Here is a 20,115-nt window from a genome sequence, read left to right as displayed (position 1 = left end):
AAAAGGTCGGGCTACTAACCGATCTTGCTCCAAGGCCTGGAGAAATTCAGAACTCCTTTTCTGTCTGGATGGATACATAGAGCAAATGAACAGTCAGTTTGGACTCCTACACTTGTTGGTTGTGTTCCAGTCATGGTATATAATATGGTGAGCCATATTATAATATGCTTTTAGTTTATTACTATTTTTATTTATTTTTTACCATTTTATTATTATATAATATACATAATATTGTTTTATTATATTATATCATATTATATTATTACACTATTATATTACATACCATGACCTGAACACAACCACCTAGTCTAGGAGTCCCATCTAGACTAGGTAGTTGTGTTCCAGTCATGGTATATAATCATCATCGGCGGTCACTCGGGGTCGAGTATGACTGTCCTCCTTCTAGGTCCTTGTGGGTCTTCAGGTGGATGTAGAGTGATTGTGGAGCTGTATATTTTGGGACAATGTGGGCAAGGGTGTAAAGTAGTGGTTGAGGATGTGGATTGGGCCTTTCTGGAAACTCGCTCCTTTCTGAGTCTGTGCTTGTTTTCAGTAGCAAAGTGGAGGCCATGGTTGTAGCACCCAGCACCCTCATGGACAGCCAGTCTCTAGGCCTACCTGTTTTATGCTGCTTGTTCCCAGGTGTTGAGGTCGATGCCAAATTTTTGATGTGGGTCTTGACGTTATCTCACTTCTTTTATCCTCGTGGGGGACGACGTCCTGTCACGAGCTGAGAGCAAAGGGCTTGTTTTGGGATGCAAGAGTCGGATATGCGGAGGACATGGTCCGTCGATTTCAGGTGATGTGCGATGGTGGCAGTTATAGTAGTCATGTTAGCCTCATCGAGGATGCTGATCTAAAGGATCTTCCTTAAGCATTGCTGTTGGTATGCCTCGAGTGCCTTCAGGTGCCTGCTATATGTGGTTCAGGTTTCATACAGTAAGGTGGGCAGCACTACCACTTTGTACACCAGAACTTCTGGTCTGGAGATCGCGGTTTTCAAAAACTCTTTCACTCAATATTGAGAAGGCCCGGCTGGCAAAACTGAGACAATGGGGTATTTCAATGTTAATGTTGGCTTTGGAGGAGAGAAGGCTGCCAAAATATGGTTCCACGTTTTTGAGTCTGGTGTTGTCTACAGAGATGGATGGGGGCAGAGCACGTATATTTCTGTTGGGTGGGGATTGGTAGAGGATATGGGTCTTTTTATGTTAATAGCCAGGCCAAGCTGCTTGTATGGTGTCCAGTATACTCTGTAGTTCCTCTTCTACAAGGGAAACTAAGACGTTGTCATCAGCATACTGCAGCTCTATGAAGGATGTGGTGGTGGTTTTACCTTTAGCTCTGTATCTGTTAATATTCAGAAGATTCCCATCAAACATGATTTAGATTCCCTGAGGCAGATTGGGATACGTGAGGTGGAGGATGGTGGCAATGAAGACAGAGAACAGGGTTGGGGCAATGACACAGCCTTGTTTAACTCCTGTGTGAACCCTGAAGGGCTCTGCCCCACCTCCATAAATGCTGAGTATCTAGCTTGAAGGATGCTGTCTCGTCTCCATAAATGCTAAGTATCTAGCTGACATATTATCATGTAGTAATCGTAGTACTCTGATATATTTGTCAGGGCAGCCTTTTTTTTTCTTTTTTTTTTTACAAAATTAACCAGTGGGCCTGGCGGTTTACGGAATCAAAAGTGTTGGTTGTCTATGAAGGCCATGTACAATGTCTTTATGCATGCTCAAAAATCCAGGTAAGAAAATCAAAGAAAGTTGAATCATTTCTTCTGGACACGACATTTATTGACAGAAACATTTCATCACTCACTGAAACTGAAGTGAACTGAAATGACAATGAAACCAAACTGAGTGACTGAAGGGGTCACTCAGATGAGAGATGAAACATTTCTGTCAATAAATGCTGTGAACTGATTCAACTTTCTTTGCCATGTTCAATGGTTGATTCTATTCCTGGGCTTTCTCTTGGTGTTGGCGAGCAGTAAAAATCATATCCATGGTGCCAGTGTTAGGACAAAAACCGCTCTGGGATTGTGGCAGAATGTCCTCTGATATTGGGAGGAGTCTGTTGGCCAAGACCAGAGGTGTAAAAAAATCAGGTCCATAAAGTAAATGTCCAAACCGTGTATTTGCTCCAACCATGTTACTAAACCAGCTGATTTCATTTAGTAGTTTTCCCAACCTAGTTGAGGAATTGCGTTGACTAGAATCTGCTGGTGTAGTGCATGAGTGGAGCAAATACATGGTTTGGACTTTTACTTTCTGGACCTGGTTTTTACACCTCTGGCCAAGACCCTAGCCAGGGCTTTCCCTGTGGTGAAACCGAAGGAAATGCCACAGTAGTTTCCACACTCAGCTTTGTCCCCTTTCTTAAAGGTAGAGACAATGAGTGTGGCACTAAATTGCCCAGGGATTTACTCTTTTTCCCATATTTTAAGTAGCAGGGCATGGCTATATCTGAGGAGTGTAGGTCCATCTGCTCTCAGTACTTCTGCCATTATTCCATCAGGACCAGCAGCCTTATTGATTTTCATCTTCTCGATGGCATCCTGGACTTCTCTTAGACTAAGCGGTGCTGCCATGTCCTCCTCTTTGGGTTGTTGAGGGAATTGTTGGCAGGCATCCATCTCAGGACTAGAGTCCCAGTTTAAGAGGTCATGGTAATGCTCTTTCCAATTCTCTTTGATTGACTCGTTGTCTGTTAGCAGTGTGTACCCATCTTTGGAGCGGAGAGGGGTTAGACGGTGGTGGCTGGGGCCATATATTGCATTAGTAGCATCGAAGAAGCCTCTGGTATCCCCAGCATCTGCAAGGTGCTGGTTCTCAAGGGACTTCTTCATCCACCACTGGTTCTTCAATTCCCTGGCCTGGCTTTGGACGGCTGACTTTGCTCTTGCATGGGCAGTTCATTTATTTTGGCAGTTGATGCCATTTGGACAGATGGCAAAGGCTTGCCTCTTGATGGTTATCAACTGTTGGATTTCCAGGTCATTCTCATCAAACCAATCTTGGTGGTTCTTCATCTTATGTCCAAGAGGGGTTTTAAAGGTGCCAGTGATTGCAGTTCTGAGAATATCCCAGTGGTTTTCAATATCATCTGGATATTGCTTGGGCATTGATGTACTGAGTATGGCCTGGAACTGCTGACAAGAGGAGGTATCAGTACATTTTTCAAAGTTGAGCTTTGGGCGGCTCTGCTTTTTCTGCACCTTTTTTTATCTGGTGAAGTTGGATGGACAGGGTGGAGCGAATAAAGTTGTGGTCAGTGCAGCAGTCATCTGAACTGATCATTACTCTGGTATTTAGTACCTCGCGTCAGTCTCTTTGACGGATGATAATGTAGTCAGTGAGGTGCCAAATGTTAGAATGAAAGTGCCTCCAGGTTTTTTTTTTTTTAATTGTTATTCTGGTGAAAGAGTGTGTTGGTGATGATTAGGCTATGCTCTGAGCATGTTGTTAACAGCAGGATGCCATTGGAGTTTGTGTTTCCGGAAAAAAGTGTAACCACCCATCTTCTCTTTCAGCTGTGCTTGGTCGGCCAATTGGGTTTCTGAAAGTGTGGCAATATCAATCCGGAATCTTCTCAGCTCTCATGTGATGATCGCGGCACACCATTCAGGTCAATTGCTGGACTAATTATCCATGACGGTTCGTATGTTCCAGGCTCCAAAATATACGAGTTTCTGTTTCTGACCATGTGGTGGTGATCCCTCTGAATGCAGTGGTCCAGACAGCAGGTATGAGGCAGACTATCCAACTGGGGTGAGCAGAGCAGTTCCTAAATAGGGCTGCTCAGTCGTGGGTGCAGCAGCTGAGAAGCTCCTCTCTCAGTCCCAGCCCTCCCAGGGCTTAGCGACTGATCATACACCCACTGCCTGTTTGCCAGGTTGTGGCTAAGGGTTGTCAGACTTCACTGTCCTGCCCCCATCACCTGTTCCTGATCACCACAGGGATTTGACTCTGGATATTTATGGGTTGATCCTTGCGGGAGGACACCTGCGTGGGACAGCTTTTTAGGCAGAGAGGCTGATGCAGCCACCACACGGTCCTTGGCAGGGGGTGGCCAGAGTCCAATGGCATGGAGAACCAACACGATTGGGGTCCACCCTCTGTTGAAGCCTTCATCCACCTTCAGCGGCATTGTGACTGAAAGACACCTTCCGCCAGTTCCGCCGTTGAGGTCTTTGTTGGATCACACTTTGTCTGGAACTTTCCCCTCGACTTATCCACCTTGGTAGGCCCTACCAGGAGTCAAGCTCAGGACAGCATAGCTCTTGGAATCATACACGTACACACAAGCTTCTCCACCACGACAAGGTGGTGATCCAGAAGCATGGTATATAATATGGCTTACCACATATGCACACATCCAAGTACAAATACACAATGCGTTATATCGATAGAAACACTGGGACATACAGTCCTCTCCCTCCTTACCGGCTGCTGTCCATTAGTAAGTTACTGATACGACTGCTGATGTCATTCTCACTCCGTCGAACCCTCTCTAGCACCAGCAGCTTCTCTGCCTCCTGAGCTCGCTGCTGCTGAGTCACACCTTGCTCAAGACGTTCCTGCTCCTGCAGAAGAGCGAGTTTGTGTGGTGAGTGGATTGTAATGCTTAATTTCATTTTAAATGTACAAATGTTATTTTAGATTAATACAAAAATGAACCAAGTAATAGTCTATATTAAACATGAAATTGAAAGTTCCTGAATTGCATAAAATCTTACTTTCCTCTAATAATGAATTTGGCCCACAGCTGTTCTCTTGTGTTTCTTTCTAGTGACAATATGTTTTTTATATGACAGAGTTTTAAGACAGTTTAGACCAGAGTAATTCTGTAATTCTGTTTCCTGTATTGAGTGTACTATTAGCACTTCTGACTGCCACCACTTTCCTTCCTTTTCAAAGAAGGCTGAATCAGTTCATCTGGATACAACATTTATTGACAGATACATTTCATCACTCAACTAAGTAACCTCTTCAAGTTGAAACTGACTGCAGGTATCCCAACCCTTATAAACAATACAGTTGCATAAAGACCGAAACCAACAACCAGTTTCATATAGAAATATGGATGTGACCATTAACTAGAGTTTCAATGACCATGTGTACTATTCACAGAGGATTTGGGAATGTTTGCAATCACAGCATTGTAAGATGGCGACAGATGTACTCTCAGTGCAGTGAAATGTGGTACGTCCTGCTATTTAATTTTAACCCAGGTGTCGTCCAAAAATCTGGACCAATGGCTAGGTGGTGACCCTGGATAGCACATCAGAGCCTCTTTTCCACTTCCTACTTAATACAAGTTGACCACTATATAGTAGGTGAGACTGGGGAACCCACAGCACATCAATGTCTCTGCCTATAGTACTGCCCCCTGTATGTGAAGTACGTGGACTGAAGACACAGCTTCAGGAGCAGACACACTTGGTCAGTGTTAAGGGTGGTCCTATTGCTAAGGGTGGAGTCATTTTGTAATTTAATACGGGCTACCGCCACTACTTCATCAACAGGAACACATGTGAAGAGAGTCAACATTATGAGACCATTGTTTCATCCCCCTCCATAATGTGGTCCCTCACCTTATCCAGATGATTCGAAGATACATCCTAGGATGCACTCAAGACACATCATCAGTGATGTTTCCTGAGGTCCTTGGGTGTTTTTGGTCTTTCAACATCATACATCCTCTCTCAGGCGACCCAGCCAGGGTTAATCAGGCCCTGGTTTGTGTCCCAGCAGCATTGGCCCACAGATGACTCCTTCTGATCCAAAGCCATCTAGAGGCCCTCTCTGCAGCCTCCATGGTAGACTTGATGGCTTTCCTTTTTGCAGCCCCACTGATGCCAAGTACAGTGTAGACCTTGCACAGTGAGTGGCCAGCAAAGCTCCTACACCCCACTTCAATGGGCTCACAATGCGCCTTCCAGCCTCTCTTCCGGCACTAATCCCCCAGCTCTTGGTACTTGGACTGCTTCCGCTCATTTGCCTCTTCCATCTGGTCCTCCCAGGAACTGTCAGCTCTATAAGAAGCACCTACTTTGAAGAGGCTGCTGACAGCACTACGTCTGGTCTCAACGAAGTTGTCATAATGTGGTCCAGGAACCTAAGCTGCCCCCACAAGTCGACTTGCAGCTCTCAGTCTGACGAAGTGGTGAGGAAAGCAGCTGCTGATCTGGGCTGTGACTGAGGCTGCTCACCAGCCCTGACAAAGGCAATGCTACTCTGTCCACAGGCTTGCTTGTTGTTGACCACGGCTTTGCAGATGGCCTCTGTGATGTCAAAATCCATAGTGTTCTGAATGTGATGTTCATTACTGCCTAACAGCGAGTTAAGAATAGATGCAAGAAACTTCAAGATGTTATAGGTCACTGTGTTAATCATACAAACAATAGCTTGTAATGGCACATCCTGTTTATGTATCTTAGGTAACCTATACAGACTAGGTGTAGCTTCCCCCGTTGAACAAATAAGTATCATTCCCAAATCCTCTGTGAATAGTACACATTGTCATTAAAAATCTAGTTAATGCTCATGGCAATTTGCATACGAAACCGATTGTTTTCAGTCATTATACCACTGTATTGCTTATAAGGGTGAGGATACCTGTAGTCAGTTGAGACTGAAGAGGTCACTTAGATGAGTGATGAAACATTTCTCTCTCAATAAATGTGTCCAGATGAACCGATTCAACTTCATTTGACTGATCTCTATCACTTCATCCCTCATTACATTTGTTCCACTCAGAACCCAAACTGTTCTCTCACAGTGCTCTCGGTACATTACTGAGCTAAGACGCTCTCTCCCTGGCTCTGGTGTGTCTTCATTTGGGGTTTGGACCCAATTTATCTGCCCTGAGTTAATTAGAAATTCCAATCAAAAATTTTACGGTACTGTAATGCTTATATGTGGAAAATGTTTGTGCCCTTGCAAGTAAACTCAAGGTTTCTCCACAAAAACTTCAAAGCAGTCTATCACTACTGTCACTTTGGTCCCAAAAATACTATCGAAATATAAGTGGTGTTGTTTTCCATATTTCTTCTCTTTCTGGCCATCTAATAAAAGATGAAAACCTAACAAAGGCAATGTCTAGCATCCGTAGGAATATTCTTGATATCATAGACCTGGATAAATCGAATCTATATGCTATGTCTTCAACAGACAGACTAAGCCTCAGCCGCAGTAAAAGGACCATGAACTGCTGAAATGTTGCCAATAAAGAACTCTGTGTTGAAGGTATATATAGCTCAACAAGGCTAAATACTGAAGACAAGGTGAGAAAATTTGGAAGCCCTTTGTATACTGCAACTTTTTTGTCATCTTCCTTCAATGATTCTTCAGTAAAGGATAACTTATCAAGCTTTGCTACCGTATTTTCATACATTTCTTCCAAGTCATAAAGCTCTACACACATCATATCAGTTTGACAGGATACATCCTTTGTTACCAATGCGGTTTCGATGTAGCCGTCCTTACTGTTCGGTAACTTGACAGGGGTCTGATTGCCTTCATCTTGGTTTGCCTGTTGCTTCAGTTTTTGACCTCTAACGATTCTTTTCAGTGATGAATCTGCAGAAGGCCTGAATTTGTTGAAAGTAGGTGCCTAGTCTATGTTCACCTTGTCGAAAACAGCAACTGGTTTCCCGGAGACGAAGTGATCTGAACAAACTCTGGTGTTGGTTTGCTTCTCTGTGGTCAAATCTGATCTGCTAATTCGAGCCAACCACACAGCTTGTCTCTCTTCTGAAACTAATTTTGCATCTTCACCTTGATGTGTGGCCCATATTTGCATATGAAACTGATTGTTGGTTTTGGTTTTGGTCATTATGCCACTGTATTGTTTAAAAGGGTGGGATACCTGCAGTCAGTTCAGACTGAAGAGGTCACTTAGATGAGTGATGAAACGTTTCTCTCAATAAACATTGTGTCCAGGTAATCTGTTTCAACTTTCAGTGATTTTCTTACCTGGATTATTGAGCATGCATCAAGACATAGTGGAGTTGACTGTTAAGCAGTTCTTCTCTATTGAAATTAATCAGGTTTGAATAACCAGACACACAGAGAATAAACAAAAACAAAAAAATACTAGAGAGCGCTGTACCGAGGCTGCCATTCCTGACACCATGTTGATGATGATGTGTGGTGTCTCAGGGGGTACATCCCCGACACCATGTTGATGACAATGTGTGGTGTCTCAGGGGGTGCATCCCCGACACCATGTTGATGACAATGTGTGGTGTCTCAGGGGGTGCATCCCCGACACCATGTTGATGACAATGTGTGGTGTCTCAGAGGGTATATCCCCAACACCATGTTGATGACGATGTGTGGTGTCTTGGGGGTATATCCCCAACACCATATTGAAGACGATGTGTGGTGTCTCGGGGGTATATCCCCAACACCATGTTGAAGACGATGTGTGGTGTCTCGGGGGTACATCCCTGACACCATGTTGATGACGATGTGTGGTGTCTCAGGGGGTATATCCCCAACACCATGTTGATGATGATGTGTGGTGTCTCAGGGGGTACATAACATTTGAGAACTGCTCAGAGAATGTATTGTTTGTTGTCATGTATTTTATTGCATTTTTCATATTGGGTTTGATTTTGAAACATTTTGTACTTCAATTAACTAAAACTTTGCTTTGTATCAAAACAAAGGATAATTATTTCAGATTTGGTAGACACATGGAATAATGTACCTGTCTGACTGAGTGGAGCATGTTCTCCTTGCGAGAGGTGTTCATGAGGAGAAGTTGAGCATGATCCTTTTGCTTTTCTTCAAGCAACCGCTCAAAGGCCAGCTTCTCTTGTTGCCTTTGTTCCTGATGGAGAGAGACAGATAACGTCTTGTTTATGTTCCTGATGGAGAGAGACAGATAACGTCTTGTTTATGTTCCTGATGGAGAGAGACAGATAATGTCTTGTTTATGTTCCTGATAGAGAGAGACAGATAATGTATTGTTTATGTTCCTGATGGAGAGAGACAGATAATGTCTTGTTTATGTTCCTTATGGACAGAGACAGATAATGTCTTGTTTATGTTCCTGATGGAGAGAGACAGATAATGTCTTGTTTATGTTCCTGATGGAGAGAGACAGATAATGTCTTGTTTATGTTCCTGATAGAGACACAGATAATGTCTTGTTTATGTTCCTGATGGACAGAGACAGATAATGTCTTGTTTATGTTCCTGATGGACAGAGACAGATAATGTCTTGTTTATGTTCCTGATAGAGAGACAGATAATGTCTTGTTTATGTTCCTGATGGACAGAGACGGATAATGTCTTGTTTATGTTCCTGATAGAGACATATAATGTCTTGTTTATGTTCCTGATGGACAGAGACAGATAATGTCTTGTTTATGTTCCTGATGGACAGAAACAGATAATGTCTTGTTTATGTTCCTGATGGACAGAGACAGATAATGTCTTGTTTATGTTCCTGATGGAGAGAGACAGATAATGTCTTGTTTATGTTCCTGATGGACAGAGACAGATAATGTCTTGTTTATGTTCCTGATAGAGAGACAGATAATGTCTTGTTTATGTTCCTGATGGACAGAGACGGATAATGTCTTGTTTATGTTCCTGATAGAGAGACATATAATGTCTTGTTTATGTTCCTGATGGACAGAGACAGATAATGTCTTGTTTATGTTCCTGATGGACAGAGACAGATAATGTCTTGTTTATGTTCCTGATGGACAGAAACAGATAATGTCTTGTTTATGTTACTGATGGACAGAGACAGATAATGTCTTGTTTATGTTCCTGATGGAGAGAGACAGATAATGTCTTGTTTATGTTCCTGATAGACAGATAATGTCTTGTTTATGTTCCTGATAGAGAGACAGATAATGTCTTGTTTATGTTCCTGATAGAGAGACAGATAATGTCTTGTTTATGTTCCTGATGGAGAGACAGATAATGTCTTGTTTATGTTCCTGATAGAGAGACAGATAATGTCTTGTTTATGTTCCTGATGGACAGAGACAGATAATGTCTTGTTTATGTTCCTGATGGACAGAAACAGATAATGTCTTGTTTATGTTCCTGATGGACAGAGACAGATAATGTCTTGTTTATGTTCCTGATGGAGAGAGACGGATAATGTCTTGTTTATGTTCCTGATAGAGAGACAGATAATGTCTTGTTTATGTTCCTGATAGAGAGACAGATAATGTCTTGTTTATGTTCCTGATAGAGAGACAGATAATGTCTTGTTTATGTTCCTGATGGACAGAGACAGATAATGTCTTGTTTATGTTCCTGATGGACAGAGACAGATAATGTCTTGTTTATGTTCCTGATAGAGAGACAAGATAATGTCTTGTTTATGTTCCTGATGGACAGAGACAGATAATGTCTTGTTTATGTTCCTGATGGACAGAGACAGATAATGTCTTGTTTGTGTTCCTGATGGAGAGAGACAAAGAATGTCTTGTTTATGTTCCAATGAACAGAGACAGATGTCTTGTTTATGTTCCTGATGGAGAGAGACAGATCATGTCTTGTTTATGTTCCTGACGGAGAGAGACTGATAATGTCTTGTTTGTGTTCCTGATGGACAGAGACAGATAATGTCTTGTTTATGTTCCTGATGGAGAGAGACAGATAATGTCTTGTTTATGTTCCTGATGGATAGAGACAGATAATGTCTTGTTCATGTTCCTGATGGACAGAGACAGATAATGTCTTGTTTATGTTCCAATGGACAGAGACAGATAGTGTCTTGTTTATGCTCCTGATGGAGAGAGAGAGAGAGAGATAATGTCTTACTTATGTTCCTGATGGACAGAGACAGATGATGTGTCTTGTTTATGTGTTGACATATATGTGGCTATGTCTATTTGTGTGAGTGTGAGAAAGAAATTACAGGACACATAATAAAAACTGTGACATAATGATTGATAATGTTCCTTGCAGAGTATCTTATCAAAACAACATGGCCAGTGCTGATGATGTTTAGACGGTGTACGTCTCCTTCACGTACCTTTCTCTTCTCATAGTCACTAAATTTGTTCTGCAACAGAGAATTGAGGAGAGCATGAGTGAGTCATTCAACTTAACGAGTTTAAAGCTTCATAATATCACCTAATTAATTTCATATTTAAAAAGTAAAATAGAGAAAGACTGAAAGATAAAGGAAAAAGAAAAGCAAAACACAGGTGATAGAAATAGGGATCAAGTGAAAGTATAACTCATCAACAAGTCGAAAAGAAGTTGCGATTTTTTTTGTTTGTCCTTAATATGGGTCTAATGTTCAAGACTAATAACTAATAACCATCCTAAAAAAGACATATTCAAAACTTGTCTTATCCTGAAAAACAAATGTGATAGCTCACAATGATTAGACTATATAAACGTTGAACTATGGCATTGTGTTGGGTGTCTCAATGTCAAAATTGTTTTAGTAAATCAGAAAGTAAGCTTCCTGGAAAATTCCCAAAATGCATTGTGAAACCCATACAAGCGTCATCAACAGTTTGTACAGCTCGTTCGTTCATTTTTTAAGACTTTTTACATAACTAGCTAACTCCAGGCTTTTTCACAAAACCTGGGCTTTATTTAGCATAGCTTGTGTAGAATGTAAGTAGCTATAGCTATTGGTAGCAAACACTGGGTTCTGTAAGGTGCCCTTGACTGCTCTGAAAGGTGCCCACAAATAAAATGTATTATTATTATTATCATCATCATTATTATTATTGTGATTATTATCATTATCGTTATTACTTTTATTATTATAATATTCATTATCATCATCATCATCATCATCATCATTATCATTATTATTACTTTCGTGTTTCCTGTTTTACGTCCCGTAGAGCCGGGTCCAAGCTATGGACCTTAGGTACTATAGGGCAGATGTCACTTGACTGACAGTACTCGCGGTAATATATGTGGGCTGCTCCGAGTAGGGTGAGCTTCTGGACTGCATGGATGTTGATATTGCCTGGGATATGGTTGGTGAACTTTTCCATTCCCTTCTTCATGAGTCCTAGAGCTCCGATCACCAAAGCTGTTGTTTCAGTCTTCATTCCCCACATCCTGTTGATTTCAATCTCCAGGTCTTTGTACTTGGTCAGCTTCTCTGTGACTTTCAGTGAGGTGTTTTTTCGGAAGGTGTTGCCATGTCGATGAGCACGCACCTCTTTTCCTTCTTGTCCTTGATAGCGATGTCGGGCTTGTTGGCATTTCTCTCTCTGTCAATGTGGATTGGCATGTCCCAGCGGATGGTGACATCATTGTTCTCAGTGACCGTTTTTGGCTGATGTTCGTACCACTTCTCAGTCGTCTTGATCTTGTAACTATTGCAGATCTTCCAGTGCAGGTATGCTGCTGCCTTGTTGTGCCTGTATATGTACTCGGTCTTTGCAAGTTCCAGGCAGCCTGAGACAATGTGGTCGATGGGTTCTTCATACATTCCACAGATTCTGCATTTTGGGTCTTTTGCATCTTTGATGAAGAGACGGTGATAGGATCTGGTTGCCAGGCTCTGGTCTGCAGTGATTATCAGGCCCTCCATCTCTGCTTTCAGGCCAGTGCTCCTCAGCCACTGGTGTGTCTTTTCTCGGTCCACGTCTGCATCTTTCATTCTTTTTGGGTACTTCCCGTGCATTGCTTTGTCCTCCCAGGTTTTTTTCAGTTGCTGCGGGCCATGGTGTTTTGCCTTCTGCTTCACTCGTTTGGCGAAGATGGTAGTTGCCTCAATTTCTGTTAGTGGGGTTTCTGGGACATTTCTTGAATTGTGCAGCTTCTTTATTGATGGAGTAGATCTGATGTTTAACTATTTCGGGGGAGTGGGTCATCTGTTTTTGTCAGGTATGCATCCAGCCCGATAGTGGTAGTCTTGAAGGTCAGTTCGAGTTGGACTAGGCCTCGTCCTCCTGAAGCTCTTGGTGGGTACAGCCTATCGACATCTGGTTTCGGGTGGTGCATCTTCTCCAAGGTCAGCATCTTTTTTGTTTTGGTGTCTAGTGTCTTGATGTCGTTCAGTTTCCAATTGATGATGTTAAAGCTATATGTCACTACAGGTATCACTAGGGTGTTGATAGCTTCAATTCTGTTAGCCACGTTGAGTTCGCTCTTCAGTACCATATGCACTCTCCTATGGTACGCTTTCCGGATCTTCTCCTTCATGGTTGGGTGTTGTATGCCGTCTCCTTCGTTCATTCCTAGGTACTTGTATGTGCTATCTTGGTCTAGCTCTTTGATTATGGTGTCAGCGTCAAGGTCTAAGTCTGCAGTCTTGGTAAGTCTTCCTTTCTTGAAAGTGGCTTTGGCACACTTGTCTATTCCTAATTCCATCTTGATGTCGTTGCTGAAGGACTTGACGATGGTGAGTAGACCCTACTGCTGATTGTCGTCCTTGGTAAACGTCTTGAGGTCGTCAATGTAGAACAGGTGGGTCAGTTTGCCATTCTGTGATTTGTACCCATAGCTGCTACTGTCCAGTAGATTGCTGAGTGGTTCTAGTGCAAGGCAAAAGAGCAGTGGTGATAGTGAATTCCCTTGGAAGATTCTGCTTCAGATGTTGATCGGTCTCGATGTTAACGACCCCTCTGCATGATGGAGATTCAGGGTGGTCTTCCAGGTCTTCATGCTCTCCGTGATGAATTTGACAGTTGTTGGGCAGACTCTGTAGATCTTGAGGCTCTTCTGTATCCAGTAGTGTGGCATGCTGTCAAATGCCTTCTTGTAGTCAATCCATGCTGTTGACAAGTTCTTGTTCTTCGATTTGACCTCTTGCAATATGGCTTTATTGATGAGTAGCTGGTCCTTGCAACCATAGCTACCTTTCTTACATCCCTTCTGTTCTGCTGGTAACAAGTTGTTCTTGTCGAGGAAGCTATAGGTCCTCTCTGTGATGATGGAGGTGATGATCTTGTACATTGTTGGTAGGCAGGTGATGGGTCTGTAATTCTTTGGGTTCTGTGTCTCCTCTGTCTTCGGGAGCAGGTACATGGTCCCCCATGTGAGCCATTTGGGACATTTCTTTGGATTCTTGATGATATCATTGTAGGCCAAAGCGAGGTCTTCGTGGATGCTGTGCAGGTTCTTGATCCAGAAGTTGGCAATTCTGTCTATCCCTGGTGCCTTCCAGTTGTTGGTCTTGTTGATGGCAGCAGTGGTCTCAATGGTGTTGATGTCTGACCATTCTTGGTGTTGTATATATTTGTATTGATCCTGTTGTTGCTGGATCCATGTAGCTCCCTCATTGTGTCTTTTTTTGTTCTCCCAGATCTCACTCGAGAACTCCTTGACTTCTTTGATTGTAGGTGGTTCGTTGACGTCTATCTTCTTCTTGCCCAGCTCACGATAGAATTTTTTGATTTTGTTTTACCAAAAGAACTTGCTCCTCTTGTCGAATCTCCTGAGTCTCTGTGCCTTTGCTTGAATTTGTTGTTTCAGCATCTCTTTGACTATTGGTATATCATTCTTCTGTTTGATGTTGAGCTTTTGTTCCAGTTGTTTCCTTTTTCTCTCTTTAATGTTGGAGTTTTTCTCGACTTCACTCAGGAGTGATAGTTGTCTCCGCAGTTTCTTAATCTCCTTCTCAATTTTCTCCTTCCAAACTGGTTGTTTTCTCTTCCGTTTCTGTTGTTGTCTTGGTCTTTTTCCTACTGTGTCTGCTATGGCTGAAGCAGCCGCATAAATGAGCTGGTTGGTTTCTGTTAGGTTCAATGGTCTTGCCATCTCGCCCTTGATGTTTTGGATGGCTTTGTTGGTGAGTCTGATGGCTTCGGTTGATTTCTGTTAGGTTCAACGGTCTTGCCATCTCACCCTTGATGTTTTGGATGGCTTTGTTGGCGAATCTGATGACTTCTTTGGAGCAGTGGTCTTTCTTGATCTTTGGGATTATTAGTCATTCTTCGATAGGAATTTCTTTCAGGGTTTCCCATCTCTGCCTGATGTTTACTGTCATCTCTGCTTCTTTCTCATTGTATTCTTCCTGGACTGCCTCTACTTGGTGTTGTACTTCTGGGGGGTCTGTGATGGTGGTTTCTGCTTGTTCTTCTTCCCCTTCACCAGTTGCTGCTTTCTCATCTGGTTTGTTGATGTTTAGCTCCTCGATGTTCGTGTTGGGAATGCTCTCCATGATCTTTTTTCGTATGTTTTCGAGTTCCAGGTCGGTTAGCCTTGGTTTTTTAAAGATGTCGCGCCTGACATTGGAGAGTTTGTTGGCATCCAGGTTCAATCTGTCTGTGGGGTGCTGTTCTCGCCAGATGTTGTAGGCAGCTTTGGACATTAACGTTACTGTTGGGTTTAGTGAAGCAGTGTAGAATGCTTCCATGACATCTATATACTCTTCCCTAGACCATTATTATTATTATACCCGGGTAACATCAGAATACAAGAACTACAGAAGATTGCACTACTTGGAATATCTCATATCCTAAGAAAGGCACTATCCATCAAATGGACTTCTACCTCATTCTAACCCTAGGCCCAAGGAATGGACCTGGTTATTATGTTGTATTACGGCATGAAGTTATCATTATTATCATTATCATTATTATTGAGTGAGTTGACAACAACCTTAACATTACAGCGATTTAATGTAAAACTGTTAAAATTGATGTTGTTGTTATACAGTGCGCTGTTTTGGAATCATGTCACATATCAGTGAGGTATCACGATGTCTCAGTGTTCACTGAATCAGTAGGCTAAAGTGTATAGCTATTCACTACCTGTTGGACTAGGGAGCAGTTTGAGACACAACCACAATAAATAGTATAACTGTAAATATTAATGTTAATGTTGTTGGTATTAAAATATACCATGGTGGTCCGCGGTGGTGTAGCGGTCTAAGCATCGGCTCTGTGTCGATGCAGTTGCCCACTGGGGACTGGGGTTCGCGCCCCGGTCTCGTCAGATCCGACTATGGCCGGACTCGACGAAGCAGCGATCATTGGCAACGCTGTCTTCGGGAGGGGGGCGGAGTCGGCTTGTGTTCGTCACGTGAATGCGTCTCTGTGTGTGTCGGAAAAACAGTGGTTCGGCTTGGAGTCGCCTTGTCACGAAAGTGGCGAGGCGGTCTCCTTCGAGACTGCCGGCCGGAGAGATGCAGTTGGCGAACGCATACAGTGCGAGGGTGGGTGTTTGAATTAAAATAGGGATCGATTGGCCACTAAATTGGGAGAAAAAAGGGAAAAATCAGAAATAAATTAAAAAAATATATATATACCATGGTAGCAGAGTGTGTGAGGGTGATATAATGTTGTATGTTTTTAAATAAATTGCTGTTGACCCTGTAAAAACCATTGCCTGTCTCTCTGATCTGGAGAACCCGAGTAGAGTCTTTTCAAAAGACTGGTTGAGATGGAGGTGTATCACACTGGTGTTAAGGTAGGTTCAGTTAATTTAGTCAATTGTTTGTGTTCATCCAAACTTCCCGAACTGAAATCAAGCATTAGCTGTACATAAAAAGCCATATTGCCTCCCTGAAGACAGACATACAGAGGTGGAGGCAGAACTGAAGGTAATGCTCCAGATGGAGGTGAAGATGAGCATAGTGCTTCGTGAAGTCCCATGTAGCTAGTGCCTAGGTCTGTACACTTCAAACTTTTGTCGTCCCTTTTGTCTCCAGACAAATCTGTCAGACAGAGGGCTGGGAGCTATTGTTCTACCTAGGAGGTGAGAGGCTTGTCTACCCAGGCATGGTTATTCTGTCAGACCCAAATGTTTTTTGGTTTTTGGTTTTTTTTGCTAACCACTAGAGCCATCGAAGCTGGCATGCCTAGAACCACCACAAAGGAAGAAGAGGAGGGTGCAGCTGGCCTTGTCTTTGGAGTGGGAGCGAGCACAGCTGTCTCAACTCAGCATCATTGGCTTGGGACAGGTTGAATCATGCCTGCACCCAAATGACAACAGAGAAGGAATCGGAAAAGAGCAGAAACCAATAGTTTCTCTTCCCCATTTAAAGAGGCTCAGGAACTAGCTAGTTATGTCTCTGGTGTTATGTGTTTTATCATAAACAGCTGTAGAGCCTATAAACACCAGTGTTATCTGCCAGAAAATCATAATAGAGCCTTGTTGAGAGCTTGGCTGTGGCCAAGATAGTAGGCAGCCTCAACACTTACATAAATGTTAAAAGTTAGTAATTTAGTAAATGGTTTTATCCAAAGTGACTTACAAGTCAACAATTAGCTAATGAATGTCAGTGTCACCATCAGGCATCATGGAGTACCGAATAGTAATCATATCACAGCCAAGAGTGCAGGTCATGCCAACGGCATTTAGCCTAAATCCCATTCAGACATGTGGCTTAAAGCCATTAAATATGAAGCAAAAAAAAAAGAAAGAAAAAAAAAGTGTACAAACGTTTACCCAGTGTCCTCATTACGTTATCAAAAGCCATTAAATATGAAGCAAAAAAAGTGTACAGTCGTTTACCCAGTTGTCCCCATTACATCATCAAAAGCCATTAAATATGAAGCAAAAAAGGAAGAAGTGTACACGATGGCATGCTAGCCAGAGTCCAAGACAACGGCGTTGCATCTGAGCCGTTCCCTGTCTCTAAAGGAGTAAAGCAAGGCTGTGTCCTTGCCCCAACCCTGTTCAGCCTTATGCTCTCAGCCATGCTGTCAGATGCCTTCAGAGAGGGGGACGCTGGCATTGCTGTCAATTACCATTTTGATGGCTCTCTCTTCAACCTTCAGTGGCTTAAAGCAAAAACCTTCGTTAAAAAAGCAACCATCAATGATCTTCTGTTTGCCGATGACTGTGCCCTAAACGATGCAACCGAAGCCAACATGCAACAAAGTATCAATAAGTTCTCAGAGGCTTGCAACAACTTCGGCCTCACCATCAACATAAAAAAGACTGAAGTACGTCTTCAGCCAGCTCCAGGCAAGCCATACAATGTACCCAACATCACCATAAATGGGCATCGATTAAATGCGGCTGACAAATTCACTTACCTGGGCAGCTCTCTCTCCAGATATGTCACCACTGATGAAGAGATGATCGCATGACTTGCTAAAGCAAGTGCAGCTTTTGGCAGACTCCACAAGAATGTGTGGAACAGGAGAGGCATCACCCAGGAGACAAAAATTAAAGTGTATAGGGCCATAGTTCTCACCACACTGCTTTACAGCTGCGACACATGGACAGTTTACAAACACCATGCAAAAACAGTAAACCACTTTCACACCATATGCCTCAGAAAACTTCCTGGCATAAAGTGGTATGACAAGATCCCTGACACAGAGGTCCTCACTCGCTCAAGACAGCCGAGTATACACACCATCCTCATGCAATCACAGCTTCGTTGGGTGGGCCACGTAGTTCGCATGCCAGACCACCGGCTCCCAAAGAAACTGTTATATGGTGAACTCAAGGAAGGCAAGCGCACCCATGGTGTTCAAAACAAGCGTTTCAAAGATACCTTGAAGGTTTCGGTAAAGGCCGTCACCATCAACTACGATACATGGGAACAGAAAGCTTTGAACAGAGGGGAGTGGCGTGCAGCTGTCCGAAATGGTGCAAACACATATGAGGCTGCCAGGATTGCTGCAGCAGAGAGCCGCAGGCAGGCCAGGAAAGACCGTGTCAGCAACCCTCCAGCTACTCCCACTATCCCATGCCCACACTGCCAAAGAACATTCAGGGTGCAGATTGGACTAACCAGCCATCTTCGCACCCACAGAATTCGGCCCCTACAGGATGACTAGATGGTCCTCGTCACTGCGACGGACAAACAACAAACACGTACATGAATTTGAGTACACAGATTAAGATAAACAGACAAATTAAAGGAAAAACCTGAGATGGTGGCGCGCTGGACGCAGCGGCTACTGCGGCTCCCTGCTCAGTGTTGTTTTCTTTGTTATTTATATGTTAGTTTTAAGTTTATTTAGAAGTGTAGGTCATGCGCTCTTCTACAGCCATCAGGAACTTTTAAACCTCAGAACGGATTACTCACTTCCCTCCACCATCACGGACAATTTCCCCATCCATATTATCCGCTCACCGGTCTCGCAGTGGAAACGCTGCCCCCCGTCGACAACGTGAACAGAAGAGGGGGAAGCGAGGCGGGATACATGCTAAGCTAAGTAGCGCTCCCTTCAAAGTTTCCCTCCCCAGCATCTTCATGGCTAATGTCCGGTCGTTAGCTAACAAAATGGATGAGATAAGACTCAGGCTGTCCTCTCAGAAAAGGCTGCGGAACTGCTGTCTGCTGATGTTTACGGAGACTTGGCTCAACAGCAACATAGCGACTCGGCAGTCGAGCTAGCGGGCCGCACAGCCTTCCGTGCCGACAGGACAGCGGACTCTGGCAAGATCCGCGAAGGAGGTTTGAGTATTTATGTCAATAACTCTTGGTGCAACAATATAAAGATCGTCAAAAGGCATTTCTCTGCTGATCTGGAGCTCCTTATGATTCAGTGCAGGCCTTTTTACCTGCCCAGGGAGCTAACGGCCATTACCATTTCCGCTGTATACACCCCCCCCCCCACATGCTAATGCTAAGGTAGCACTTAAACAGCTACAATGTGTCATCAGCAGACAACAGACCAAACATCCGGAAAATGCCTTTATCATAGGTGGTGACTTTAATCAGGCTAACCTCAGGGCTGTATTGCCCAAATTCCATCAGCATGTCTCCTGCCCCACTAGAGGACAAAACACCCTGGACAATCGCTATACAAACATTAAGGACTCATACAAAGCTACTCCCTGTCCCCACCTGGGGCATTCTGACCACCTCTGCCTGTTTCTGGTCCCAGCCTACAACCCCCTAATAAAACAGGTCAAGCCAGCGGTAAAGACAATCACTGTCTGGCCAGAAGGAGCAGTCTCTGAACTCCAAGACTGTTTTGCCAACACAGACTGAAGTATTTCTGCACATTCAGCTACTCATGGCTCCCAAATAGACATTAATGAACAGACATCTGCCATACTAGCCTACATTAACTTTTGCACTGAGAGTTTCACAACAAAAAAAATCAATCTGCGCCTTTCCAAACCAGAAACCCTGGATGACCAGTGAGGCCCGGCAGCTGCTGAAAGTCCGGGATGCAGCGTTCAAGTCAGGTAACTGTGGGGCCTACAGCACAGCCAGATCCAACCTCAAAAAGGG

The 20,115-nt window shown here is 43.4% G+C and overlaps 1 protein-coding gene across 1 annotated transcript in view; it reads right to left on the bottom strand.

Annotated features, from left to right (window-relative positions):
• Positions 1–20,115, bottom strand: part of lrsam1 (leucine rich repeat and sterile alpha motif containing 1) — a 112,478-nt gene that overhangs the window by 48,976 nt on the left and 43,387 nt on the right. The window contains exons 11-14 of the mRNA XM_056290978.1: positions 11,023–11,052; positions 8,728–8,850; positions 4,455–4,594; positions 20–64 (exon numbers count right to left, since the gene is read on the bottom strand). Of these exons, the coding sequence (XP_056146953.1) occupies positions 20–64; positions 4,455–4,594; positions 8,728–8,850; positions 11,023–11,052 (338 nt within the window). The remainder of the gene's footprint in view (positions 1–19; positions 65–4,454; positions 4,595–8,727; positions 8,851–11,022; positions 11,053–20,115) is intronic.

The sequence above is a fragment of the Lampris incognitus genome, chromosome 12 (assembly GCF_029633865.1).
Source record: "Lampris incognitus isolate fLamInc1 chromosome 12, fLamInc1.hap2, whole genome shotgun sequence".
Taxonomy (NCBI): domain Eukaryota; kingdom Metazoa; phylum Chordata; class Actinopteri; order Lampriformes; family Lampridae; genus Lampris; species Lampris incognitus.
This window is presented reverse-complemented; position numbering and strand designations above follow the sequence as displayed.